At 41.1% G+C, this 27,484-nt stretch overlaps 1 protein-coding gene across 1 annotated transcript; it reads left to right on the top strand.

Moving 5' to 3' along the window:
• Positions 1-505: 505 nt before the first annotated feature.
• On the top strand, positions 506-25,732 carry MAN2B2 (mannosidase alpha class 2B member 2). Its single transcript, XM_054172239.1, has 19 exons — positions 506-679; positions 2,936-3,082; positions 6,621-6,726; positions 9,372-9,544; positions 10,766-10,881; positions 11,840-12,017; positions 14,155-14,353; positions 16,887-17,077; positions 18,010-18,196; positions 19,070-19,203; positions 19,804-20,060; positions 20,477-20,668; positions 21,607-21,859; positions 21,959-22,069; positions 22,177-22,369; positions 23,007-23,159; positions 23,526-23,638; positions 24,441-24,558; positions 25,417-25,732. Exons 1-19 carry the CDS (start codon positions 548-550, stop codon positions 25,500-25,502), a joined length of 3,039 nt encoding a protein of 1,012 aa, XP_054028214.1. The 5' UTR covers positions 506-547; the 3' UTR covers positions 25,503-25,732.
• Positions 25,733-27,484: the final 1,752 nt, after the last annotated feature.

Below are 27,484 nucleotides of genomic sequence, written 5' to 3'. Positions count from 1 at the left end.
GTAGGCATTCTTCTTTATTGGGGAGTGTAATGATGAGGGGTATCAGTTTTAAACTGAAAGAGGGTAGATGTAGGTCAGACTCATGGAAGAAATAGTTCCCTGTGAGAGTGATGAGACACTAGAACAGGTGGCCCAGAAAATTTGTGGATGCCTATCCCTGGGAGTGTTCAATGACACGTTGGAAGATGCTTTGAGCAAGCTAGTCTAGTAGGAGGTGTCTCTGCCCATGGCAGGGGGGTGGCATTAGTGGATCATTAAGGTCTCTTCCAAACAAAGCCGTTCCGAGAGTCTGAATACCTGCGGAGCAGCTCAGAGGCAGAGAGTCGTGCCTCAAAACCGCTCATTTAAAGGCAAAGTGCTGGAGCTTGTGTTATTTTTAACAATGCGGCTCCCGCTAACGAGCGACTCTGACAGCTCCGTGCAGCGCCGCTGCTGCGGCGGCGCGACAGCCGCTGCTCCCCGCCCCGGGCCGGGCCGGGCCGCCGTGCCGAGAGGCGGTGCCGGGGCGGCGAGACGCGGAAGTGCGGCGGGAGAGCTCGGAGCGGCCATGGGGCCCCGGCTCTTGCTGCTCCTGCTCTGCAGTCTCCCCCTTCTCCCGCGGGCCGCCGGCCGGGAGGAGCTGCGGGCCTGGGTAGTCGCCCACAGCCACATGGACGTCGGCTGGGTTTACACGGTGCAGGTGGGGCCCTGCGGAGCCAGGCCGGCCGCGGGGGTTGACGGCGCGGACGCCGGGGGAGGGGTGGGCTGGCGGGGTTGAGCCCCTCCGCTGCCCGGCCGCAGCTCAGCTCCCTGGCTGCTTTCAAATCGGCAAAGCAACGCGGGGTCGTGTCACGCTGGCGGTGGGGTCCAGCCTGCATCTGTCCCGACACTTCCCCGCCTGCAGAGAAGCGCATAAAGCCTTGCGAGGTGCATCTCCTGCTCCAGGTCTGACCTGGAGTGTGCTCCAGCAGCTGGTATCTTGGGACCCTGATGCTCCTTTAGAGGAGGCATGGTTGGATTAGGAGCTGGGCCCATGAATATGGGGTTTGCATGCGCCTGTGTTCAAATCTGGGCACCACAGTATAGCAAAAACATTGAGCATGTCCAGAGAAGAGCCACAAGAGGAGCAACTAAGGCAGCTGGGGTTGTTTGGTCTGGAGAAGAGAAGGCTAAGGGGAGATCTTACTACTCTCTACAACTACCTGAAAGGAGGTTGTAAGTGAAGGTGGTTATTGGTCTCTTCTCCCAAGTAACCAGCGACGGGACAAGAGGAAAGGGAGTTAAGTTGTGCCAGGGGAGGTTTAGATTGGACATTGGGAAAAACTTCTTTACTGAGAGTGGTGAGGTACAGGCTGCTCAGAAAGCTGATGGAGTTGCTGTCCCTGGAGGTGTTCAAGAGTTGTGTGGATGTGGCACTTCAGGATATAGTTTAGTGGTCATAGTAGTTGGGTTATGGTTGGACTAGATAATCTTAAAGGTTCTTTTCCTGCCTTAATGATTCTATGGAATTATTATTTTTTAATAGGGAAAAACTCAGTTTGCTTGATGGTGTGTTTTTGTTATGTGGCAGATATTTTAGCTCTTTTCGTTTATCTTAGTACTAAATCAAAAGCCTGGGAAACCTGTCTTGGAGAGGAGAGCAGAATCCCAGGTGCTCAGCGCCAACAGTTGGGTTGGAGCCTGCTGCCATGGGAGTTCAGAAGCAAAGTAATTTTTGCTGAGTATATAAGATGCAGAGCAAAATAAACCGGGTGAAGCATTACTACCTTTTATATTTGTTCATCAAAATCCTGACTTGTTCGTCATCATTATTAATTTCATTGATGTCAAGGATGTTGTGTCTACTTCCCTAACTTGAGTGAACTGGTATCAGATGTTTAAGAGTAACTAATAAAAAAGAGCAAATGGCTCACCAAGGAATCTCTGCTGTCCTTGTATTTTGTCTTCCCTTTTAGGAAACATTGGTAAATTTCTCCTGTAATGCTTCACACTCTTACAGAGAAACTTCATAAGAGAACACAAACCTGATTTTTATTTTTGGTCAGTTAGTGGTCAGAGATCTTGCCTGAGAAATGAAACACAAAATTGTTTTGTGAGTGTTCTGTTGGCTTTTGTTTGGTTGATTGGGGTTTTTTTGAGAAGATGCAATTTGTGAGCACAATTCTTTTTCAATTCCCACCCAGACAACTGGGGTTTATAAGCTTTGTAAGATTGGGTAACATTATGCTGCTTAGTTCCAGCATAGTTTTAGTTGGAATAAAGTCTGGCTTGCCTTAATCTCCAAAATACCTAAAGGCCTCATTCTGGAATACGAGTTGCTTTAGGAACTACATGCACAGATTCTGGATGATTCTACATAAAGATTCAAACTGGTTCCAGGAGTCCTTTGCCAGTTTGATTTTACTGTATCCTAAAACGTCAAGCAGAATGGGGTTGTTTTTCATGATTGAAACTTCTTGGGCCATAGTAGCTTAATTTGGGCTATATGTATCACTCTACTATACCAGCAGCACACACCTACAGCACAATTATGCTCACACTGAGGAAACGATTCTGATAATTCAGGCCATCAGAAGAAGAGCAGAAAAGTAAGAGTGAAGTGTTCAGGTGGGTTTTTAAACTATATTGGTGCGAAGTCTTATTGTTTATGGCATTGTTAACTTAAGGTAAATGAGGGACAGGATGAGCTGTTCCCAGTGCAAGAGAAGCTTGTATTGCTGTCTGCAGATCTTAGAGGAAACTGCACCACTGCCTAGTGAGGTGCCCAGTCAGGGATTCTATTTTTGTCACAGAAGGGCTCACAGGCTGTACATAGAACTTGGTCTGAGTGTTCAGAGGAATTGTGCAACGAATGTGAGGGGTTTCTTCTTTCTTTTAAAGCCCAGTGTGTGCTCAAAACAGACTGCTTTGATATTGACAGAAGTTTATTTACTACTTTTGTTTGTTTGTTTTGCAGGAAAGCATGCATGCTTATGCAGCAAACGTCTACACATCTGTTGTAGAAGAGCTAATGAAAGGAAAGCAGCGCAAATTTATTGCTGTGGAACAGGAATTCTTTAGGCTCTGGTGGGATGGAGTAGCCACAGATAAGCACAAGCAGCAGGTAAACTGTGCTAGGGACATACTTCCTGTTAACAAAGAATCCACACTCTTCTCAGGGAGCAAGAAGGGGCAAAGTGTTTCACCATTTGCTTTTTACCCAGCTCTTGTGTAAGCTATCTCTGAATCTGGTGGTACTTATGAAAGGACCTTAACTCTAAAGGCAGTTGCAAGAGGTTAAAACCCTAGATATAGATTAGAGCAGTAGGAGGGAGTAACCTTTGCACTGAAGACTCTGCGCTTTACAGTTCTTGTTTCATCAGTGACTTCCTTATTTGGGGGCATACTAGTATAAGATGTAGGTGATTCTGAAAGAGGCTGCATCGATATCTATTAAACATCTGAAGCTCATAAACTGCTGCCTAACCCTGCTCACAAGAAGGATCTATTTTTCTTTCTAGTGAAGTACTAGAAGCTTGCCATGTGTAAACAACAACAACGCAGCAAAGAGGTGACGGCAGATTCAACAGCAATAACTGTCTGGGTTTTGTTTATAAGCTGTGATCACTTTCAGTCTATAGAACTTTAAGGGTTGTTGTGGGGGGGGGTTCATTTTGAAGTTCTGTTTGTCATTTCTTTTTTACTCTGGCATAAAACAGACATGCTGAGATCAGAGACTGTGCTGACAGCCTAACAAAACCAAAGGATATACAGGTGCAGCTTCCCGTAAGCACCCACTCAGAGCTCAAGGGTCTTGTTTTGTTACCAGGGTCCAGCCAAAAGCAGTGCATTACTTGCAGTACTTTACATTGTTTCAAGTGCTAGGTGTTTAAAGCATTGTGTAAGAGACATCTCTTGTATTTGTTGGGGTTTTTTAAACCTAGTTCTTCACCAAATTCTGAATTTACAGAATAAACTTAAACTTAGAACCTGTGTGCAGATGACATTCGTCTGAGAGGTTTTGCTATGCATAAGCAATTCACTGATCTTGTGGGGGCACTATGCCCCATTCTTGCCTGTTGCAAGTCAGTTTCTGGCCTGTTTTTAATTAGAAAACTGCTGTTAGTCTGAGGTGGGGGAATAAAAAATAAATAGCATAGGAACTACTTTATGCAGGTATAGAAGAGTACTCTAACGTTCTAAGGTAAGTTGACTTTATTTCAAGCTGCTGTAACTCAAATATAAAGGCATGTGCTTCTGATATCTATTCTAGTTATACTGTGGAATACAGAAGACTCTCTGCATCACACTTGGCCTCAGTATATATGATTCAGTCTTTCATTTCCTAGCCTAATTACTGTTAATTGTTACTTCTACACATTTTTAGTCAGTCCTCGAGTTACTTTGTAGTTACTTCTCTGACAATTAAAATTATTAAAAGCAAATTCCTCTTAAATTCCTGTGTGTCAAGCATTTTAATTTCTAAGACTATTTAAGAGCTATGGTGGGTGCTGCTGTATGGCATGTTTTTAACAAGTTGCAAATATTGGACCTTGAAATTAGGTCACCCTGGTTACTGTCCTGCTTTTTCCACTTGAACACTAGCATCAATGATTTTTCTCTTGCATAGAATCTCTGGTTTTAATTTTGCCATTTATTTGGAATACAGGACTTAATTTTAGTTTCTTTTGGAGTGCCTGCTTTGGATTAGAGCAGTAACATTAAAACCAAGTAAAAGTTATACCCTGGATACTGAAGCTGATTTTACAATCCAGATGAGAATATATAGGAGTGAAATGTATTGTGACAGTATTCAGCCAGATATAAACCTCGTAGTTCCCAGTTCCTGTTATTCCCACGGTATTTTCTTCTTGGTTTATGCTGGCTTGATGTCTGGGTGTTTTAACTAGGAGGAAAAAAAAGATGTTTAACTACTTTTGTCTGGTTTGTAGGGGTGAGTTGGTGTAAGGATAGCAGTAGTTGTCCCAAGGACCATGGATATGTCCCACTACTGTAGCAGTCTGCTGCTTATAGTGCTGCTGTGTGTCTTGATTTCTCCTTCCTTTTGCCCAGTTCTGGTCAGCAAAAGTGCTTGTCATTAGAGATGCTGTTTGGGGCTTTTTTTTCCAGGGGATATTATTTAAATTACTTGAATTTTCTTCTGTTTTCAGCCTGTCAGTGATTCCACAAAACTTACATTAAAAAAACATTTCCATGTCCCAGAGAGGCATCTTTTTTGGACATCCATCCAAATAGGGAATAATAGCCGCAGATGCTTTTCATGTAGGTCAGGACCAGTTCTGTGCTGACACCAGATATCAGTTATCTGGTCTCCCAGCATGCTAATCAGTCACCACAGTCGGCTGGAACTAATTTATGAATGCTGAGCCCTGAAGCATTTTCACAACATTGTGAACGAGAGAAATGATTATAATCAAAATTGACAATCTGGCATCCTATCTGAGCAGACACAGGGGCATTCACTGAAGGTTCCTGGGGAAATAAACATAATAGCCCTGGAATTGGCATCCTACATGACAGTCTCTCTCTCTCTCTCTCTCTTTCTTTTTTAAAGGGGTGGAGATTAAAATGCACATTTATATAAACTTTCTTCTGCAGAACTTTGAAGCATCTTTGAAGTTCTAGATAGTGAAGGGACTATAATAAAACCAGAAGACTCCCTAACACTTAAAGGGATGCAGACTGTGACTCCCTCCTTCCAAACAGCACCCCACCCTCTATCCAGCACATTTGCTGGAGGTTGTACTTGTCAGCATACTTGTTGTTTCTGGTGGCTGAAATTTAAAAAATAAAACCAGAGGAAACCTTTCAGAGTTGAACAAATCATCATATATTGACAGCTTTTAAACTTAGGAGAAAGAGACCAGAAATTCAGGTTAGCGGTAGGTTAATTATTAGGCAGACAAACCTGCTGTAAGCTGAATAACTCTTTCTTAATAAAGCATTCTGTCTCCAGCAAGTTGAGCAACCTGCCAGGGCTCTGAAGTCAAGGTAGATGCATACAAAGCAGGAGTGAGTTTGTGGCCATGCTGTGATGGTACATTGTCTTCCTCCAGGATCCCACAGATCCATCTCCTAACTGTAACAGAGGTGGTAGACTAAAGGCGACCCTGGGAGCCTGGCCGCTGCTGCTTGCATGAGGTTCCTTATTGCTCTCACAGCCAGCTACCCAGTGCCTTCCCTAAGCCAAGACAGATGCGGCAGGAGGAAGACTTTGTAAGAAACACTGTTGTCTTCTGTTTTAATTCTCCAGCTCTAGCTGCCTTGGGGCAGGATCCTGGGTTGTTGCCAGTGCAGTGTATGGGGACAAGTCTGGTGTTTAGATAGTGTAAAGGCACCAAAACAGCCCTGCTGAGAAACACCAGGCCAGGCTTTACCTGGCAGTCACCCTTTCTGCCTGCTACTCAGTTTTAGTGTGAACTGGGTAAATCAATGTGGTGTGCAGCACATTAACATGCTTTTTATCCCCTTCTCCTTTCTGATAGTGCTCAGTACAGACAGCTTTTCATCCCACTTCTGTTCTGGATGCCTTCTTGACACGTGTTATGTCGACATAATGTGCTGTGATCTGAAATTAATTTGCAGCCTTTTTGGATAAGACTGAAATGTTTATGTTCTGTGTCTTAATTTCAATATCATAGGTCCATCAGTTGCTTCAGGAGGGACGACTGGAATTTGTCATTGGAGGGCAAGTGATGCATGATGAAGCTGTGACACTAATTGATGATCAGATTTTACAGTTGACGGGTATGCATACTTGCATTTTACTTTTTCATGGCTCTGACTGTGGGGATTTTGTTTGGCTTTCATTCCTTCACCTCAAAATTGCTATTATTTTCTTAGTCCTTAAAGAACTGACTAAAGAATCTCGTAATTTTTACTTGCTGGTGGGTTATCTGTATAAAAATCTTAGCTTTCAGTACTGCAGAGAGCAGAAAGGTTACAGAAAGCTGACTTGCAGTTTAATTGATGTCAGTTATAAACTCCTTTGGAGAAGAGACCTTTTTCATGTGTGTGTGTTTGAGAGGTTAAGCTCCTGGGAAGATAGTTGTGGTGAAATTGAAGGTTGAAATGCTGTGGAAGAAAATTCCTGGTAGCAATTTAGAGTGTGGTAAGTGGGTGAAGTCTTCTGCAGTACATGAGCCTTAGAATGTCACTGAGGTCATCTGAACTTAGTTGCAAGACTTGTTTGGTGAAGAAATCTTCATCTGTAATCGTGCTCAGCAGCCTCTGCTAGAAATAGGTGCATGTTTCCAAGAGGTATGCTATTTCCAATTTCAATTTTCTGGCTTCTGCTTCCAGCTATTTGTATGTTACACCTCTCCATCTGATGGGTTGAAGAGTCTTTCAGTATTTAGATTTGTCTCCGTCTGGTTAATGAAAAAAGAAATAGGATAAATGATGCCACCATTGTGTTATAGATGCCTGTAATATGCCATGCTTTTTAGGAGTTGGGGGGGTATGTATTAGCACCAGCTATCTGTAAGGACTAATATAAACCCTACCCATTTCATGGGCTACACTCTGAGCAACTCTCTACATGGGAGAGTAAAGGGTCAGGAAATACTTCTATCATCTGACTGTGCAGCACCACTGGCCTCCTTCTTTTTATGTTAGCGTTTATCAGAAGCACAGGGACAGCAGCTCCTTCTGCATCTCAGTGAGTCACCACATCACGCTCTGCCTGAGAGGAGGAGAGGGGATGAAGGTTATTTTTCTTCTTCATCTGACTCTTGTGTTTAAAGGTTGTTATAGGACAGTCAACCCAGGATTCCTCCAAAGAAAATGCTGATACTGACTGAAAGAGTCCTTTATTCAATGCAAATAGATTCACAGAGTCATGGATATGGCTTTTTCTTTCATTCAAGTGAGATGCAAAAAAAAGATTATTTCTCATTTAATATTTTGTGCAGTGTGTAAACTTACTTTAAAAAGTAATTAAAGTTTGGTCATTTAATCAGCAGGAACAAAAGTGTTAAAAGAATTTTTCTTTTTCTGAAAACACTCAGCTTAGTTTGAGTGCTTGCAAACAAACTGTATCCTTGTGTTGTGTGTGGAGTTCATCTTGGGAGGGCAAAGCCAGTGTAGACATTTGAGGGCTACATTTCGTGCCTTCTCCTGCCTGGCCACCCAGCTGTATTTTGGAAGAGCCTAGCAAACTGCTTCAATGTGCTTTAGTTGGAAGAGTTAAAACAGAAACTTTGTTTGTTAATCATTTCACTAGAGAAGATACTGACCTTGGGAAAGATGAAGTCAAAAGAGCATTCACTGCAAACTCAGTTCCTAAAACACAGTACTAAAATTTGGAGTCCAAAATGAGGAAGATATGGCTGCATTTTCAAATAGTTCTAAGTCTAGACAGGTGGGGGCTGGTCTCTTCTCCCAGGCAACCAGCACCAGAACAAGAGGACACAGTCTCAAGCTGTGCCAGGGGAGATTTAGGCTGGAGGTTAGGAAGAAATTCTTCATAGAGAGAGTGCTCATTGGAATGTGCTGCTTGGGGAGGTGGTGGAGTCACCATCACTGGAGTTGTTTAGGAGGAGACTTGATAGGGTGCTTGGTGCCATGGGTTAGTTGATTAGATGGTGTTGGATGATGGGTTGGAGACAATGATCTTGAAAGTCTCTTCCAACCTGGTCTGGTCTATTCTATTCTATTGGTCCAGAACTATGAAATAAAGATCTGCAAATATTACCTTTTTTTTTCTAATGCTCATGAGAATCCTAGTGCAATATACTGGAGTTCTGAATGAAATGTACACCTTAGCTGGTTGGTTTACTTTAAGTGCTTTTTTTTCTGAGTTTATTCCATTGTTTGATATTTCTGGTTTGAGGGTTTCTATTTTTGGAAACTCATTTCAATACAAAATGAATAACCTTGGTGGTGAATAACATCTTGTATGCAGGTTGCTATTAACCTTTGGCTTTTCTAATTTATTTACAATTGAGGATAGTATTCATACTGGTTTTGTTCACTGGATGGTTTCCTTGTCCCTTTGTCATTGATAGGAGGCTGAAGTTTTCTGAAAATGAGAGGCATGATTTGAGCAAACACAAACTAAACCCCAGCTTGTTGATTTTGTGCAGACTCCAACCTGGCTGCTAGCTTTAACCTCATCTGTGTCTAAGTACTTTTTCCTAGGCCTGTCTCTAATCATAATTCCTTTTTGCTATTTATCTTTTATGATGTTAATAAGTTCTACTTGGCATAGCAAAACAAACACTGTCAGTGTGAAACTTTCTGCTGTGAATCATTAAATTCCTGAAACTTTAAATGCTTTTGAAAACAGCAACTATCCTTCAGGCTGTTCTTTAAGCACTTACCTATGCCTATTAAATTTATAAAATGAAGTTATAAAAGCGTTCCTGACTTAAACACATTTTGCTTTGCAGAAGGCCATGGATTTTTGTATGAAACTTTTGGGATCAGGCCTCAGTTTTCTTGGCATGTTGATCCTTTTGGAGCTTCATCTACTACACCAACTCTTTTTGCTCTGGCTGGTTTCAATGCTCACCTTATTTCTCGAATTGATTATGATCTGAAGACTGACATGCAGAAAAACAAGGTAAAAATATCCTTAGGAATGGAACTCGTTGCCAGCCTCTACTTACAGGAATCTAAACCATGACATCAAGATAAGCATCTCTCTGATCTATGTGAAAATATACAGGTGTTTCTTCTCTAAAAGTGACATGCTGATGACATGTAGTAATGCTGAAACATAGTGAGTCTGTCTAATATGGTCAAGGAATGTCTTCATGACTTCTGATCAAGGATAAAGTATAATCAATCCTGAAGAAGACAAAATATGCAGGCAATTGGGCAAGGTCTAAGCTGACATTGAATTAGGGGTGTTGGAACTTGAAGCATCCAGACTGGGTTTCAGCTTTCCCTTAGAAAATCGTAGATACGCTGGAGTTAATGTAGACTGTTTTAAAGTGTGACATGGGTGCTTGGGCATGGTGACTGTCATGCCTGGGGGGTTTATTTGTGCCTGTAGAAGGGATAATACTAGGTCAGTTAGAGTGGCAGCTGATTCAATTTTTGTTTCGTGTTCTGCCCTTTCTTCCCCAGCGTCCCATACACAGTAAATGTTTCTTTTCATATCACAATGTTGGATCCTGATCTGTGGTCAGTTTTGCACACTAAATTATGTAAAAATAAGAGGCTTTCACTGGTGTGAGCTGGGCATAAGGCAGTTTTTATGAATCTGGGTGAAACTCAAGTGTCTCTGAAGAAGACAACAGCACTCCTGTTGAATTTGGGGAAGTGAGGACCTACCACTTGCATTTTCAGTGGATTGGTTTTGACAATCTTCCCCATCTATTTTTTTTTTCCTGACATTTAAGTGTCTGCAGGCATCTAAAACAGTAAAGATTCTGTTTCAGTTTATTAAACATGGATTCCTACTCACCCTAGTGCAACCTAGAGTAGCTCTGGGGCTTTCCTAGCTTAGAGGTGTTCACCTTGCACTGAAACAAGTGAGGTGTAATGCCTGTGATAAGCTAGGCTTACACTAGGTTTAGCAGTATGCTGGCAGCATGCTGCCATCAATTCATCAGTTGGAACAGAAAGAGGCAACACTATAGCTTCCTAGATACAGTACGTGACCTTGCTTGGGGTGCCATTGGCTGGTCTTACATAAAAGCACCTAAAGTATTACAAGTGATGGAAAGTCAGGTGAGTGCTCTGAACTTGTTACTGAAGGTATTTCTGTGATTGTCATTAAGGGTAACAGCTTCTTACCATTTTTTTTCTCTTTTTTTCCCCCCTTATTGTTTTCCAGAAGCTTCAGTTTGTATGGCGAGGCTCTCCTTCCTTAGCTGAAAGACAGGAGATCTTCACCCATGTTATGGATCAGTACAGCTACTGCACCCCATCACAAATACCTTTTTCAAACAGGTCTGAGGATTTCCCAAATAGGCAGAAATACTGATCACTTCTGAGAGTTTGTTATTGCAGTTTAAGTGTTTTCTTTGACTGTTTTCTTCTAGCAGTATTCTACTGCTTTCTCCTGACCTATGGTTGATCTGTAGATCTAAGTAAGGTTTATTAAGCATCTCCAGCTGCTCTCCATAGCACACGAAGTTTACTCAGTACCTAACAACTGAATGCTCAAAAGTGACACTTACTACTGACAGGCACTAAAAATACTTGAAAATATTGACAGACTTTAAAAATAATCTTTTTTATCACCAGGAGTCTTGGAACACAGGTATTGTTTTCATCTCTCTATATATATCTCATGTAAGACCTTACTAAAAAAAATGCATAATAAAAATCTGAAACAAATCAATTGCTGTAAAAAGAAAATGTCCAAAGCAGGGCAGGGTTTTTGTTTCTCTGCTTGGAAAGTTAACGTTTAAAAACTCCAGAAAGCTCAGTATGGACTTGGCTATTGCTAACTGATTTTGTATGGGAGATTTGCAGTACACTGTTGGGCTAAAATTGTGTATATTATCTGTATATGAACAAAAGCAACTGAAATTATTCTACTTACTTTGTGAAGAAAACATTTTGCTCACTGACTGAAGAGATACTGAGTAAAATGCTCTTTGTAAATGAAGTCTACTTGGGGGAACATCCTCACTGTCAGAGCTTGCTGTTTTCTCCTATGATTTCTTTATTCTATGCCAGCAAGCAGCAGGGACATGGAAAGATGCACAGAATAAAAACTGGACAACCTTCCCCCTACCTCCACCCCCAAAGAAACACTAAACCCTAAATACTAGTAATTAATATAAACTGCTTTCTTTTTTGCTATTTTCTGTGTTTGTGGTTTGTCCCTGAACTTTTTTGATGTATTTGTCCTAGTTGAATAAATCCTGTTGATAGCCTGTTGCTTTCTCCTTCTACATAGATCAGGATTTTATTGGAATGGAATTGCAGCTTTCCCAGATCCACCAAAAGATGGTGTCTATCCAAACATGAGTGTTCCTGTTACAGATGCTAACATCCATTTGTATGCACAAACCATGGTGGCTAACATTAAGGAGAGAGCAGCCTGGTTCCGAACAAGTGATGTTTTGTGGCCGTGGGTAAGTGAATGATCAGCATTTGCTTTAGAAGTTGCAGGTGCATAGATAGATGGTACTTTGCTACACCAGCTACTGCAAAAATGCAGGCACAAACCACATGTTGGTAGATTTTTTTGGGGTCCAGATGTCTGATTAGTAATGATTTTAAGAAACTAGAACTTCTTGTTCCCTGACAGGGTTCTTGAATGCTGTAACACACTGCCCAGGGAGGTGGCTGAATCCCCATCCCTGGAGGTGTTTAAAAGACAAAGAAATGTGGTGCTGAGTGTCACGGTTTAGCAGCAGACTTGATAGAGTTAGAGATTGGTTGAACTCAGTGATGTTAAAGGTATTTTCCAACCAAAATGATTCTTTGATTCTACTGGCTCATTTACCGTACTTAGTAGAAAGAAATGTGACAAAATTGTGAAGATAGCCTCTTGTGAAACTGTATAGTGCAATGTTGCTTCCTTTTTTCTCTCCTTTTATCCATTTAAGCAATCTTTTTACATAACTGCTTAGAACAACATAACTCTGTTGACAAATGTAATAGCACTACAAGAACGTGTTGTGTAGTAGGTAGCCAAAATGTTTTCTATCTGCTGTGTAATTGCTTTCTTATTCAGTCTGTATTTTAGTTAGAAACATGAGCTTTTCCCAGCTTGGTCATCCAAACACTTTTTTGAGCAACAAGCTGTATTAATTATGTCCTACAAGTACACATAGCACTGATATGCTCTTGCTATTTTTAAGTCCTTAGGAAACAATAACTTTCCTTAAACTGAATGTCCAGGCTGTTTCTGAAGTTTGGTGGATGCATCAGTTAAAGGCTGGCTTGGAAGATGGGATTGCAAAGTAAACAGAGCCTCCTTGACCATTTTCTCAAACATTTACTAAACTATGAAGGCAAATTTCTGAGCATCCTCGTTTTGAAAGTGAGATCAGGACTGACTTGGGCAATGTTTTCTTGTAATTACAATACTAAGGATGATGCATCTTCTTAAGGTGACTGGTTCACCACAATACCTGTTGTTGCAAAGAGAACAAATGTTTACTGACTGAGGCAGCTTTGAGTCATTGATTTGTTTTTCTCCTGTGTTTATCACACTGTTGCTTGTGTTGATTTTGGGGGGGATTTTTGTGGAGCTTGCAGTGAGAAGTAGAATATAATGGTGTGTAGTAGTGCTGTAGTGCTGGAATGGGAGGGAGGGGTTAGTACAAATAAATTCTAAATTTCCAGATCCATACCTGCAGTTTTACAGTAATGTAAGGAAATCTCAGCCTCTAATTTCCTGATTTGGTTGCTTGTGATGTTTTCTTCCTCGAGCACAGAGACATGGAGCTGAGGCTGCATTAAGCTGGTGTTGGAAGGCTTCAGTTAGGGCATTTTATGTGGAGAAGGTTTCTTAGCATGTTATTATGCTTCAGATCGATGCCTAAACTGTGATACTGACACTGTAAGAATGCATGTGGTGCCATGGCTGACTGACTCATTTTCCTGTTCAGCTATTGCAGTTGAACAGAGGCATGATTAGTTACGTCTTTTTCTTTCCTTTTTTAATGTCTGTACATGCAGATAGTCTCTATTGACATACCTTCAACAGAAAACAGAAGTCATGTAAGCATGCTCCAAAAAAAAAGAGGCTTTAATACACAGTGTATCACGTCTCTCAACTGTTTGGATGAGCATCAGAAATATTACAGTCTCCTGTCATGATGGAGCACCAGCAACACATTGTGTGATGTTTGTACTACAGCAATCTCTGTCCAGATTGTTTTGTTTCACATCATGTCCTCAACATTTCCTAAAGCTGTAAAAATGCTTAAGAGCAGAAAATATGAACTTTATTTTTTGCTAAGTGGGAGAAATGCAGTGTGAAAAGTTGTCTTTGCAGGCATGGGTGGATGCATTTTCTGTTTGCTACCACAACGTTTCATGCTCTTGTACAGGATGGTGTCTCCCTGTCTGTAATGCTGGTTGGTTAGCAGCTGATCTGTGGAAGTAACCCTACCCATTCTTGACATATGCTAACAACTAGCTTTTAGATGGGCAGTCAAGATCAGGGGAGATACCACTTCAATATAGATTAGTGTTAAAAAAGATCCTTCTACATTTCTGACCCAAAGTCATTGAACTGTTCTGTTTCTGGAATTTCAGGGCTGTGACAAACAGTTCTTCAATGCATCCGTTCAGTACTCCAACATGGACCTGTTGTTGGATTATATTAATAAACATTCTGATGAGTTTGGAGTGACTGTCCAGTATGCCACTGTTGGTGATTACTTCCAAGCACTTTATAGCAGAAATCTTACCTGGGAAATTCGGGACTCTCAAGACTTTCTTCCATATTCAACAGGTAACTGAGTTGGCAGCTGTGGAGTGGCTGCCTCAGATGTACCTATGTAACATGTTAGTGTAGGGAAATTGAGACAAGGAGAAATAAAGTAAGAGGAAAATCACCATCTGTTTATAACAGTTACTAACACTACCAGGTGCCATCAAATAGACAAGCTGATCCCAACTTCTTGGCATAAGATGGTAGGGCAGCGGCTGGAGTATTTCTGTGGAACCATTGGATGCAACGAGTGGAGGAAGAGACCCTGAAAGAAAGAGTATAGAAACAGGCAAACTTGGCAAGAGATTTTTGTAGACTGAATACCCATTAATGCTTGTTACATACCATCAGGAATCCAGTTTGTGAGCTCCTAACTGAATCTTTTATGTAAAGCAAAGCATACTAGATAAGGACAACTAGTAAATGAACTTCAAAAGCATGTTTCTGGTCCAAACGCTAATGTAGTCTCTTGTAGCTTATGGGAGAAAGTCTTCCCTTTTTTTGTTAAATAAAATAGTTCTAAGTTCTAGAGAGGGGGAATTGTGTTACAAGTGAAGTCTCAAAAAGTAAAAATACTGCCTGTATTTCTGAGTTCATAGTATGATGTGACAGCTGCTTGTTAATAGCTTGCTTCTTACTTGCTGCACTCTTGCAGCTTTTCAAGCAGAGCTAAATAGTTTAGGGAACATTTAAAAGAAAGCATACCATACCCAGCATCCTCTTAATCCTTTTCCCCACTAAATTTGGCCACTTAGGCCACATGTTAAAGCATGCAGAGAGAAGTCATAGCTAGATTTTCTGGCTTTAAACTCATTGCTTTGTTTCATCGCTTGTGTCATCATTAGAATATCATCGGTATCGTTAAAATACCTCTCTCTATAATTGTAGCTACCACTACTTCATCACTTCATTTTGCATCATAGATGTATAGCTCAGATTTTTATAACCAAATTTAACTTGTGTCCAATATTCTATAACACATCTGTTAACTTTTAAATTAATAAAAACAACTATTGCTTCCTGTGAGTCAATGCATGGACTGATCCCTTACTCACCTCCCTCTAGGGATCACATCTAACAGCTGATAAATGCACTGTTTTAAGTGCTATATCCTTTTACATCTGGGCTCTCACCTGTGTCTTTTGGCATAATTTACAGGCAGGCAGTAGTCGAGTGCCATTAGCTTGCATAATAGCAGCACCTTCAGTGTTCCAGGTAGGTGCCCACACGTAGGTGCAATTTCTTCCCCAAGCGACTTACTGTGCCTGGCAATTGTAGGATAGCTTTGAGTGCACTTTCTCCCACATAGTATTTTGCTTCTTGATGATTAATCCTCTCTCATTCTTTCTATGCCGTTTTATTATGAGTCACTTACTGGGCTCAGTGTCACTTCTGACATATGCCTTGGAAACTCAAGTTTTAATTCCCAGATAAGTGTTTCCTTTTTCTACTCTACATTCATTGTTCTGTGCTACTAGGCATAGGTGACTCTTTTGCTTGTAACCTTGAAAACTGAAATGGACTTCATCCTGTTCAAACTTCTACTATTTTTCAGGCCAAAAAGAATTTGCCCTTGGAGTTTTTGAACAAAAAAATCACAGTTGTTGCCTTTGATGATAGGCTGGTAATAGACTGTTACAGTTGCTTATTTTTCACTTGATAAAGCACTTTTTGCAACTTCTTTCTGGAAAAAAATGTTTATCAGTGGTATATCACTGGAGGTGTTCAGGAAGAGACTTGATGGGGTGCTTGGTGCCATGGTTTAGTTGATTAGATGGAGTTGGATGACAGTTTGATCTCAAAGGCCTCTTCTAACCTGGTTAATTCTGTTCTGTGCTATTCTATTCTGTTCTATTAAAAAAAATCCCCCCCCCCCCAAAAAAAAACCCAGACAAACACGAAAAAACCAAGCACAAACCCCCCAAAGCACTAATTAAGCTATTTGGAGGTTTTAAAACCAAGTATTTGTTTTCCTAATTTACTCTATGGGATACTGCAACGTACTAGCACAAATTAACTGTTGAAGTACTTTCCACTGACCACTTGAGGGCATCTTTTGATGTAGTTTGAAGTGCTGCAATGGTTTGGAGTCATCACATCACGGTTTCTGCTCCATTTTGAAGAGGTGAAATTTAGGATAAAACCCTTTGACTGAAAGGGGAGAATCTAGAGCGCTTGTATTAAGCAGGAACCAAGGATTATATTCCACGTTCTTTATTAATGGGTAACCAAATCTTTCAGTGAAACTTCTCAAGTTGTTTTGTGCAGATCCACAAAGGAGGAATTTCTGTAAGCTCTGATAAATTTAGATGCTAACAGCTCTATGTCAATACTCATGTTCCTGGGCCTGTAGGAATGATTGTAGTTTTCCCAAGTGGCACTTTCATGCCTCTGTTTCTTTGGAGGGCTCAGGACAATTCTGTCTGATGGCTGATGTGTGAACCAACAGCAAGTTTCATGTCAAAAGTTGTACAGTAGTGGTCTAATAAATAACAAATAAGTGATTTCTGAAAGGGTGTTCTGAGATGTACTGGATCTGTTCAACTCTTAACAGAGCCATTTCAGGCATGGACTGGGTTTTACACTTCTCGGAGCACATTAAAAGGAGTTGCAAGGAGAGCTAGTTCACTGCTTTATGCTGGAGAGTCCTTTTTTACACAGTATGTTCAGAAACACCCAGCAAGTTCCATTTGCAAGTGTGGAGCCTTAAAGCAACTTCAGAGCCTTAGATGGGCAGTTTCTGAGGTAAGGATTGATTTATTTTTTAATTTGAATGAAAATGTGTATTGCTGGAGGGCAGAGTTCTGCTTATGCATTTCAGCTGGAATATTTTGGCTTTTTATGCTTTTAGAAATCATTGTTCCCTTCAGCAAGCCACAAGTGAAAATAAAGCAATTTTTCAGAAGACTGTCTTGAAACAGCCCTTTAGCCATGCATGACTATGCAAGACATGGTTACCAGTGAATGTTTTATTCAGCCAGTAAAAGAGTGGGGAGGTTCAAACTTTGCACATGCAATCCCTTTTCTTAGTGTTGGTTTTATTATTTACAAAAATATCTCCAAAAATGAAACAAAAACTGAAGTAACTGAAAACTACTGATAGTCTCTACCTCTGCAAGTTAGAAGACAAAGGACAGATTTGCTTTTTCTTCAAAGCTCAGGAGCTATACAGTCAGCCTTATCCCATTAACCACTTAGAGGCTTCAGTGCTTTTGCTGATAATAAATATTTTGTCAGCTATGTCACTGGCCAGATCTTAGCAGGAAATTAGAAACCTGCCTTGTTTATGGTATTTTTGCTGCATTCTTGTTTTTAGTAACTTGTCTGGTTTTGGTTTTTTTCCCTGTAAGTATATAACTTCAGTAATTTATAAATGTTACAAGAGGAATACATAGAAGTCATGAGGTGTCGGGTGACAGGTTGGACTTGATGATCTTTGAGGTCTTTTCCAACCTTACTGATTCTATGGTATAGAGGAAAGTTTGTGTGCATCTCATCTTTGACCATTTCATTCTATGCATAGTAATTGGGAATAGGCAAAATGTGCATCTGTGGACATAGCTGTAATTCCTTAATATTTCAAGTTATATGTTTAAAGGTTAGTGGCCCGTGTTAAAACAAATGCAAACCTGTCATCCTGTTGCATTGTGACCTTTCAAACTACTCTTAAATCCCAGGTCCAGCACCATGATGGTATCACAGGCACGGAGTCTCCCAAGGTGAAGGACATGTACATGAATAACTTGATGTATGGAATGTTCAATGTAAAGAAGCTAATGGCTTCCATAATCTTTGACATGAACAATGCAAAGAAGAATGGAGAGGTCTATTCTTCTGTTTACAATAAAGACTCAGGAATGCCAGGTACTTTTTAAGAGAGCTTTTCAAATCTTCAGGTTAATTTACAAAAGCTATCATGTTTTCCTCCAAAGCAATCAAGATGCTATGTACCACCTAATTTCTGTTCTGAGCTGGAAAATCCTGTTTGCCTTATGACCCCTGCTAGATGTGAGGTGAACTCAGATGAATTTATGATCTCATGAGGCTGAAATCAGGATCTTTAAACTGATGTTGGGCAGAACCCTGCCCCAGTGCATATGGCTCTTAGATTCATACCTCAGCTACATAATGGAGGGGTGGTAGAGGTGCTGATCAGGGTAATTACTAAGCTAACCTTACTACTGTGCAGCATAAGATTACATGGTAAGAAGCACAGCCACAGTTAAGAAAAATGTTTTTGCTGTAGTGCACTGCCAGCTTGTGTGAAAAATGTAAAGGAATTTTTAAGGAGCCTGTTCTAAATGCTGTACCTTCCCTTTTATCTTTACTTTGGACATTTTTTGAACTGTCATGGGCTGCACAACAGAGTGATTAGGGTTTTTACAGGGCTGCGTTCAGGTTAAGCTTCTCATTTGATCTTCTGTATAACTCTGATAAAGTTAATGCTGCATGACAATGAGTTGTGGTAAGCTGCTTATTTTCACTCAATGCATTTACATTCAACTCAGGTGTCATTTTCTGAATACAGTCTTTTTATTGGGTAAAGAATAAAGCAGCAAAATAAAGCAGACATGGCTTTTATGAAGCCATTTTCGATCATGAAGTTTTACTGCAGGATTTTATGTTGAACTTTTGCAAGGTGGTTGTACCTAGGCAGAGCTCTACAATACTGTTTTTAAATATCCCATTTTAAAAATACATCATTTTAGTGACTGATAGCTTTGTGTGTGCCCACAGGTGCTACAGATGTTGATCAATATGTTGTTGTCTATAATCCACTGGCATGGAACATCACTACCTTCATCACAGTTTCTGTCAGCGACATGGCAATGAGTGTGTATGATGAACTGGGACGTTCTGTGCCAGCACAGGTACTTCAGCTTGCTTTCTTCTTCTGTTCCTTTCCTTCTCAGTTTTCACTGGCTTGATCTTGCCTCTTGTCAATGTGTGGTAATATATAGTATTACAGTGAAAACAGTATTAGTTGAAGTTGGAATTTTCCTCATGCTCCTTCTCTCAGCTATTTTTGGGCGGTTTGGTGGTGTTTGTTTTGTTGGTTTTGTCTTGATGTCCAAAAAGGCTTCCTGTTCTTATGTGTTTGGTCTGCTCTTTGCACGCCTGCTGAGTGTGACCTGACACTTCTTGCCTTTCTTTTTTTTCTCTAAAACCCACTGTTCCAAATAAAGGTTTTTTTGATTGCAGTCCAGCCCTGCAATTGACAGTCCTGTCTGTACAATTGGCACATTGGAGGACAAGAGACGTAAGAAATGTAGGTCTTATTTACAAGCTCAGAAGAAACTGGAGACAGTCAGCTGCCATATGACATACTCTGTCATAGCCAGGGTCCAACACAAAGGACAGCTGTCTTTTGGGAGAGAAGAAAGTGACTTAGGGCTTACCACACGTGATTGATTATTCCCTTGCTGTTTAGTTCCCTCTAATGTGGCATTGTTGTGTGTGTTAACATACAGGTTCAAAGCCCTGTAGAGTCCACTTCTACCTATGATCTCTATATTCTTGTTGAAATAAGTGGTCTGAGCTACAGAAAATACCATGTTAAGGCCTTGACTGGTGAGCAGTCTGCTTTTATTGGGAGATCAGTCAAGTACAAACGAAAAGACCTCACGCGTGCAGATCGACAACATCGACAGTTGCTTCCTGTGGTTAACAACTGCTACCAGGTCTTGTTTGACCAGAGCACAAATCTAATGCACAGCATTACAGAGAGGTGAGGTTGCCTGCTTGTTTTGAATCATGTTTCAGATCCTGTAAAACCCTTTGTAAAAATAAATCCAAAGACTGTATCGTGTGCCCTAATTCTGAGATTTAACTAACAAAATGTTCTTTACAATTACTCTTTCTTACCTCCAGTTCCCATGTCCTGTTTTCTACAAGGAGCATTGACACTAGCCTGAGTGTGATTCCATACTGTTTCTGTTGCCCCAACCATGCAATCAGTCTGAGAGGGCATACCACTGTGTTAACTAGTAGATCAGCCAAATCTCATCATACTTTAGCACTAGAGACAGTTATGAATGTTAGTATTGCACAGTAAAACTACTATTGCAGTTCAGCTTTGCATCTGTTATGTACAACATGTGTTTGTAAGTAATGTAATTTTTTTCCTTTTATATGGATTCCCAGGCAGACTAACCAGACTGTCCAGCTGACCCAGGAGTTCCTTGAGTACCATGTGAATGGAGATGTGACAAAGGGACCCATTTCAGATAACTACTTATTTGCCCCAAATGCTTCAGCTGTTCCAGTATCGAAAGCAGTGGGATTGGAAGTGGTTTTTGGCAACTTGATGACAGAGATCCGTCAGTATTTCTACAGGTACAGAATTCAGCTTCACTTCACTGGAGTATTTAAGTCTCTCTAGATACATATGAGATTAATTCTGAATAGTTACTCCTAAACTGTGAGCTCTGTGTACTGCTTAGGAGTTAGACAAAAGAACTAGCATGCATCTGCTAAATGTAATGCTGAGGGAGCACTTCCTTTAAATAGCACATATTGCTGCAGGGAGGGAGGTGAAGATGGTTCAGATTTATCTTCTCTGGTTTGCTCTGCAGTGCATCTTCTGTTGGGATCTGCTTCCATACAGTTCAATGAAAATTACAGCTAACTTCTTCTTAGGTGGGTGGAATGGGGTCTTCATGGTTCGTTTTTATAACTGTGAATATCTTCCTTACAAGCAAATTAAGGAGAGGAAAATGAATCCCACACAAGGACACTCTGCTCCCCACGTGAACTTGCAACTTTTCTGGGTTAAAACTATATTCATCTACAACCCCTTCCTCCTCTGTTAAGTCTGGTGATTGAATTGAAGGCATTTGTTTTGCATTGTGCAAGGACTGTAGTTGAGAAGGACCTTGGGAAAATGGTGGAATTTTTGCATCACAATTAATGTTGTCCAGATTGAAGAAATGCCTATGTTCTGTGGAACGTAAATACGTTGCTTAGGGAGTCATAAGTAGTCTAAGTTGGTTTTTATTAATTCTGAGAAAACCAGAACATGTCTAATCAAATGAGGAGTCCTCTTTATACTTGCAACACTAAGGGAAATTGTAGGAGATCATTTACTCCAGCTGGATATCTGTACATCTGAACACTAAATTGAAATTAGCAATAATTGTACACGAAAGAGAGAGAGAACAAAGCAAGAAAGTTGTGTGTGTAGTAGGACTTCATGAAGGATTTGTGAGTCTTGACATAACCTATTCAGTGCTGCACTTTACAAGCTCTGCATGTCTTCCCTCTCATTTTTATAGCAACATTACAGCTCAAGACTACACCTATGCAGTGTATACCAGGATGTATACAGTACCAGAAGGCTACGATGGGAGGTTGCTTTGCCATAGGATAGAGCAGGAGTACAGTGTTGGGCCTTTGGACTTCAATCGTGAAGCAGTTCTAAGAACCAGCACCAATTTGAACACCAGGCAGCTACTCTACACTGACAGCAATGGATACCAGATTCAGAAAAGACCATTCAAGGCATATGTGAATAACACAGTGGCTCGGGTAGGCACAAAGGTGTTTTCCAGAGTCAGTTGTATCCTATTTTATTCTCCATTACTGTTTTCTAATGTTCTCACTGCATAATTTACTGTGTGTTTTCAGAACTATTATCCTATGGTCCAGACTGCCTACATTGAAGATGATACCACAAGGCTAATGCTCCTTGCAGAAAGAGCTCATGGTGTCTCGAGTCAAGGAAATGGACAAGTGGAGGTAACAATTTTGGTTTTATTTTGTAGGAGAGCATAATTTCCTGGCTGCTGATAATATAACTTAAGCATGATGGCTGATTACTGCTGGCATTTACCTTCCCGATACAGGTGATGCTTCACAGGAGACTGTGGAACAACCTTCAGTGGGACCTGAATTTCAATCTCACTTTGAATGACTCCTCTGTCGTTCGCCCTGTGATTTGGCTTATTTTAGGATCCAAGGCTGCCACCAATATTTTGTATCGGACAAGTGGACTGGTGTTAGAACACAGGCCAGTAGTAATGTTTGGAGCATTACCAGGTAACTCATTCCATCCCCTGTGCTATCTTTAGCATCTGAATGGCTTGTTTATGTTGCTCTGACTTAGGCTGATAAAATTTGTAAATGCAGGCTTGGAGACTCCTGTGTGGCAAAGTTAGTATACAGTGAGGTAGGAGGCAGATTTAGAGGCTGATAATTACTTTACATTAATTTCAAACATGGATGTTGTCCAAGTGTATGAAATGTTTCTCTTGTTATTGTCTTTGCTTTCAGGGGAGAATAAATTCTAAAGCTTCTAATTAGGACACAATGTCCACAGAGGGAATTAGTGCAAAGCAGCTAGTGCACTGTGTGTCAGTTTCTTGGATGTTCTTAATGACCATTTTTGAGTCATTCCTTTAAAAAAATATTTGTTTGACTTATTAACTAAAACTCAAGCCTGGTAGTGGAATAGCAGCTTAAGCTGCAGTGAAATTTGCTTTATGGAAAGCTCCAATGCACTTCTCCAGCAGTTAAAATCGTGCTGCTTTCTGTCTCGGGAGGAGAAAGCACAACGTCTGCTTTTCATCTGCCCTGGTAGAAAAAGCAACGATCTCTTTACTCTTCCACAGTACCCTAGCCAGGCTTGTGTGTGAGATGGATGTTTGATGTCTGCTTTGCTTCACTTTTCACGCAGGAGATAAACCACAGCTACCCAGACAACTTCAGCACAATTCAGTCCACTGTTCAGATGTAACTCTCCCACCTAATCTTCACCTTCAGACCCTAAGCATTCCAGGATGGAGGTACAGCTCTAATCATTCTGAGCAGGTCCGCAACATCCACGTGGGTAGGTGCCTTCAGAAGGGTGACTGCATCTTACACTTCAAGAGGCTGACTTTCTTTTCTTTCTACCTTCTGTGGCTGGTACTTTTATTTATTGAAAGTGGTACATTCCTCTGTCAAGGAAGTTAATCACTCTACATGATTTCTTCCCTCAAATAGTAAACTCTTTCTCCTGTGTGAGTCCATCATGCCTGTTAGTGTATTCTTGTCAACAGCTGGAGCTGGATATTTCTCAATGGTAGTCCCCTTGCTCATTTTAAAAAGTGGGAATTAAGTTCAAATTATTAGAGTGTAAAGCTTAAAAGGAACCTTTAAGAGTTGGTTGTATTTTTAAAGTAAGAAAATGTCTGCATTTCGTTTTCCCTCAAAGGTAAACAGAAGCAAGGTGATGCAGACTTCAGTCGTGTCCTGCTAAGAATTAGGCACTTGTATGAAGCTGGAGAGGATCCTGTGCTGTCTCAACCTGTGATGGTAAATCTCAAGGTAAATCTAATCCTTTGGGACATAATACCACTTGTTCCAGAGAGAACTGGTCCTGGAATGAAACACCTTGTGTGCCAGAGACTCCACAAAATATAGATACAAAAATACTGGTATAACTTTTACCTCAAAGGGAAGCAGATCTTATTTTTACTCAGCTAGGCAACACAGAAGCTGTTGCTTCAGATTAAGTTGCCATAAGCACGGGGTGAAGATCTGCATAAATATTGGTAGGTCTGGTTACGTGGAGTGCTTGGTGGCATAACGCTTCCTGCAGTGCCTTAGCCAATGCAGGAAGTGGGATTCTGTTTAGCTATGGTTAATGTAATGTGGGCAGGATTAAAGGAAACAAACATTGTATTTTCCCTCTGTAGCTGATGTCTGTGAGTTGCTGAAACTTTGGTCACTTCCATCATGTACTGTGTGTTTTCAGTTTCTCTTGTATTTGAGGTTTCATACAGAAGTAGACTACCTTATAATATATGGAAGGAGGTTGTTGGTTGCGATGACAGAAACATGGAGAGCAAGGGGTAGGATTTTCCATTCTGTTTAAAACAATGCAGTAGGAATTTCAGTTCTTGAATGGAGAGGGTTCTTTAATCTTTGCTACAAGACAATGGAAGCTCTCAGCACCTCAGCTTCTTAGTTTGAAGCCTGGAGAATCTGCAGTTGCCCTTTTTTAATATGACCTAGCAGATTTTTAAACTTCCTACTGCTCTGCTTAACAGATCAATGGTAGAGCTTGGAGTTCTAGTCTGGTCTAACTGTGCTGCTATTCTCAATAAACTGTGTTCTCTTTACTCAGTCTTTGCTAAAGGGATTAGGATCAGTGATGGCAGTGGAAGAGCGATCGCTCACGGGCACCTGGGATGTAAACACTTTGAAGCGGTGGAAATGGAAGACTGCACAATATCCAAGCAAAGGTAGGTGGAATAAGGTGGCTGGTGTCCTTATTGTTGTTGACTGTTGAGGCTTAAAGAATAGTCACATCAAAACCACAAAAAGACTTGAAAGACTGAAAATATGGTGATGTTCTATATGACAGAACAGTGGCATTTAGCAGAGATTCCCTGCAAGTACTGTCTTTCTCTGATGGCTTCCTTTGACTTGCAGTGTTTAAAAGCTTGAAGTCTTTCTGGAGTTATCTTTGTCCAGATAGAAGTGGCTACTTTTTGAATTCACACTTGTGACACAGATTGATTGTGTTAAATGCTGATGAGTTGTGTTAATCTAAGCTTAAACCAGTGCTGCAGAAAAACAGCCAGCTGCAGTTAAAAATCCCCCACTGTAATCAGCTTGAAAGACTGTGTGGATGTGATTAAAGTTAGGGCTGACACTCAAGTCAGATGCTGGGCATGACCTGATTTCATTTCTCATTCCAGTTAGATCCTTGGACATTGTCCTTACTGTCACTTACATACATGTATGTGCCTTCCAAAAAGATCCCAGAGGTTTTGAGCTGGCCTAGGTGAGAGTTTAGGGCTCTGCTTGACCTGTTGCTAGGAACTTGCTTGCTGTTTACTCAGGATGAAGAAAAGATGCCTGACAGGGGAATTGTTTCATGTTTTCTGTGTGAGTCAGTGTGTGAAAAGTAGATAAATTGTTGCATATTTTAGTATTATGAATGGGTGTGTCTTAGGCTTCATACTCTTTAAGGAGGAGAATCTGCTCAAGCACCAGATTCCCCAGGAAGGCATGAGTTAAAACTGTTGAGATAGTATACTATGTACATTTGATTAAAGGTTCTTTAATGAATTACCAATGGTTTTGTGTTTTTTCAGGACTCATGGACACCACAGAAAACTGCACAGTAACTGTTCACCCTAAGGAAATCAGGACTTTTTTTGTGTATTTTCAAGGTCAATAAAGTTCCACAGTGTCTTCAGGAGTGAATATCATTTCAAGATAGGAGTGATGGTCTTGAAAAACATTCTACTGCTACTAATGAAATAGGCATTGTTGGAATAAACCCTACATTTAATTAAACTACTGGCCTGCCTTGTGGGTATTTTTTATTGGTTAATTATTCACAGCTCCTTTTTTCTATGAAATGTGTCCAATTCAAATGTGACCTTGGTGCTGCTGTACAAGCTTAATAAAGTTTTTCGTGCTTGCTGTGGGTGGTTCTAAAGTGATTGCTTCCGTGATGCACTGTGGAGCACTGGTAAAGTCATATTAGTCCTACGGTCTTGAATGGTCTTCCTAATTAGTAGTGATCTCAGGAGTCATCTCTTGAGGTTTTTATTGTTAGAGAAGATGGCTTCCAAATCACAGAGTAGTGGTTTGCCAAGTGATGTTCTCTTTCTACAAGCAGCAGGGAAGAATGCCTGTCATATGTTCCACCTTTGCCTTTTGGGCAGCAACTGCAAAGTTCTGCTTTGGTGTAACTGAAATTGAATGCACTATTTGCATTCCTTTGCAGTGAGTTCATTTAAATTGTCTCTTAAGGATCAGTATTGGTTGGCTTTGCTTCACAATATCCTGACCCTGAATGTCAAAGTGCTAGGTGCTACACTTTGGTCACAACCACCCCATGCAGTGCTACAGGCTGGGGTCTGAGTGGCTGGAGAGCAGCCAGACAGTAAGGGACCTGGGGCTACTGACTGACAGCTGGCTGAACATGAGCCAGCAGTGTGCCCAGGTGGCCAAGAAGACCAGTGGCATCCTGGCCTGCATCAGGAATAGTATGGCCAGCAGGACGAGGGAAGTCATTGTGCCCCTGTACTCAGCACTGATTATGCCACACCTTGAGTACTGTGTCCAGTTCTGGGCCCCTCAATTTAAGAAGGACATCGAGACACTTGAACGTGTCCAGAGAAGGGCAACAAGGCTGGTGAGAGGCCTTGAACACAAGCCCTACAAAGAGCGGCTGAGGGAGCTGAGGGTGTTTAGCCTGGAGGAGGCTTAGAGGGGACCTTATTGCTGTCTACAACTACCTGAAGGGAGGTTGTAGCCAGGAGGGGGTTGGTCTCTTCTCCCAGGCAATCAGTACCAGAACAAGAGGACACAGTCTCAAGCTGTGCCAGGAGAAGTTTAGGCTGGAGGTGAGGAGATAGTTCTTCACAGAGAGTGTTGTTAGCTGTTGGAATGTGCTGCTTGGGGAGGTGGTGGAGTCACCATCCCTGGAGGTGTTCAAGAGGGGATTGGATGTGGCACTTGGTGCCATGGTTTAGTAGTCATGAGGTCTTGGGTGGCAGGTCAGACTTTGTGACCTTTGAGAGTTTTTCCAACCTTTATGATTCTATGAATGTTCTGGGTAAACTGGAGCTAGTCTGTTGACAGAAGGTGTATTGCCACATGGCCAACAACCAACTCATCATACAACCTGGAGCAGGAATGCTGTTCTTAGGACACTGTGAACTTTCACAAGTCACTTCACTGCGGTGGTAAGGATGAGTTACGCTTGGTGCAATGCTGTACGAAACTGTGTTTTGAACAACGAGACCTAAAAATCTGCAAGATTAAATATAGAGGTTTAAAAGAGGAAAATAGGTGTCTTTTCAGTCAGTTCATCATTCCAGATCGAGACTCATGCAAAAGTGACATTTTACTGTGCTAGTTGTTCTAATTTACTTCGGCTGTTCAGCAATAATTTCCTCCATGTGGAGACGCTTTCAAGAAAAAAGGAAGTGGAGTGAAAAAGGCTTTCCCGGAACAGCTATTGTGAAATTTCTGCTGGAAGAGCTGTGCTGGTGGTCAGTTTTTTTGCCTAGGCAGCTCTTGTGTACTAGTTGGTTGCATCTCATTAAACTCACTCAGTTACTGGATGAAGACAGGTAGTTGGCTGTTTTCTATTGGTTGTTTTTCATACTTAGCTGTAAATACTCCGTGATGTGCCAGTCTTAACCT

This window comes from Dryobates pubescens, chromosome 23 (assembly GCF_014839835.1).
Source record: "Dryobates pubescens isolate bDryPub1 chromosome 23, bDryPub1.pri, whole genome shotgun sequence".
Lineage (NCBI taxonomy): Eukaryota > Metazoa > Chordata > Aves > Piciformes > Picidae > Dryobates > Dryobates pubescens.
This window is presented reverse-complemented; position numbering and strand designations above follow the sequence as displayed.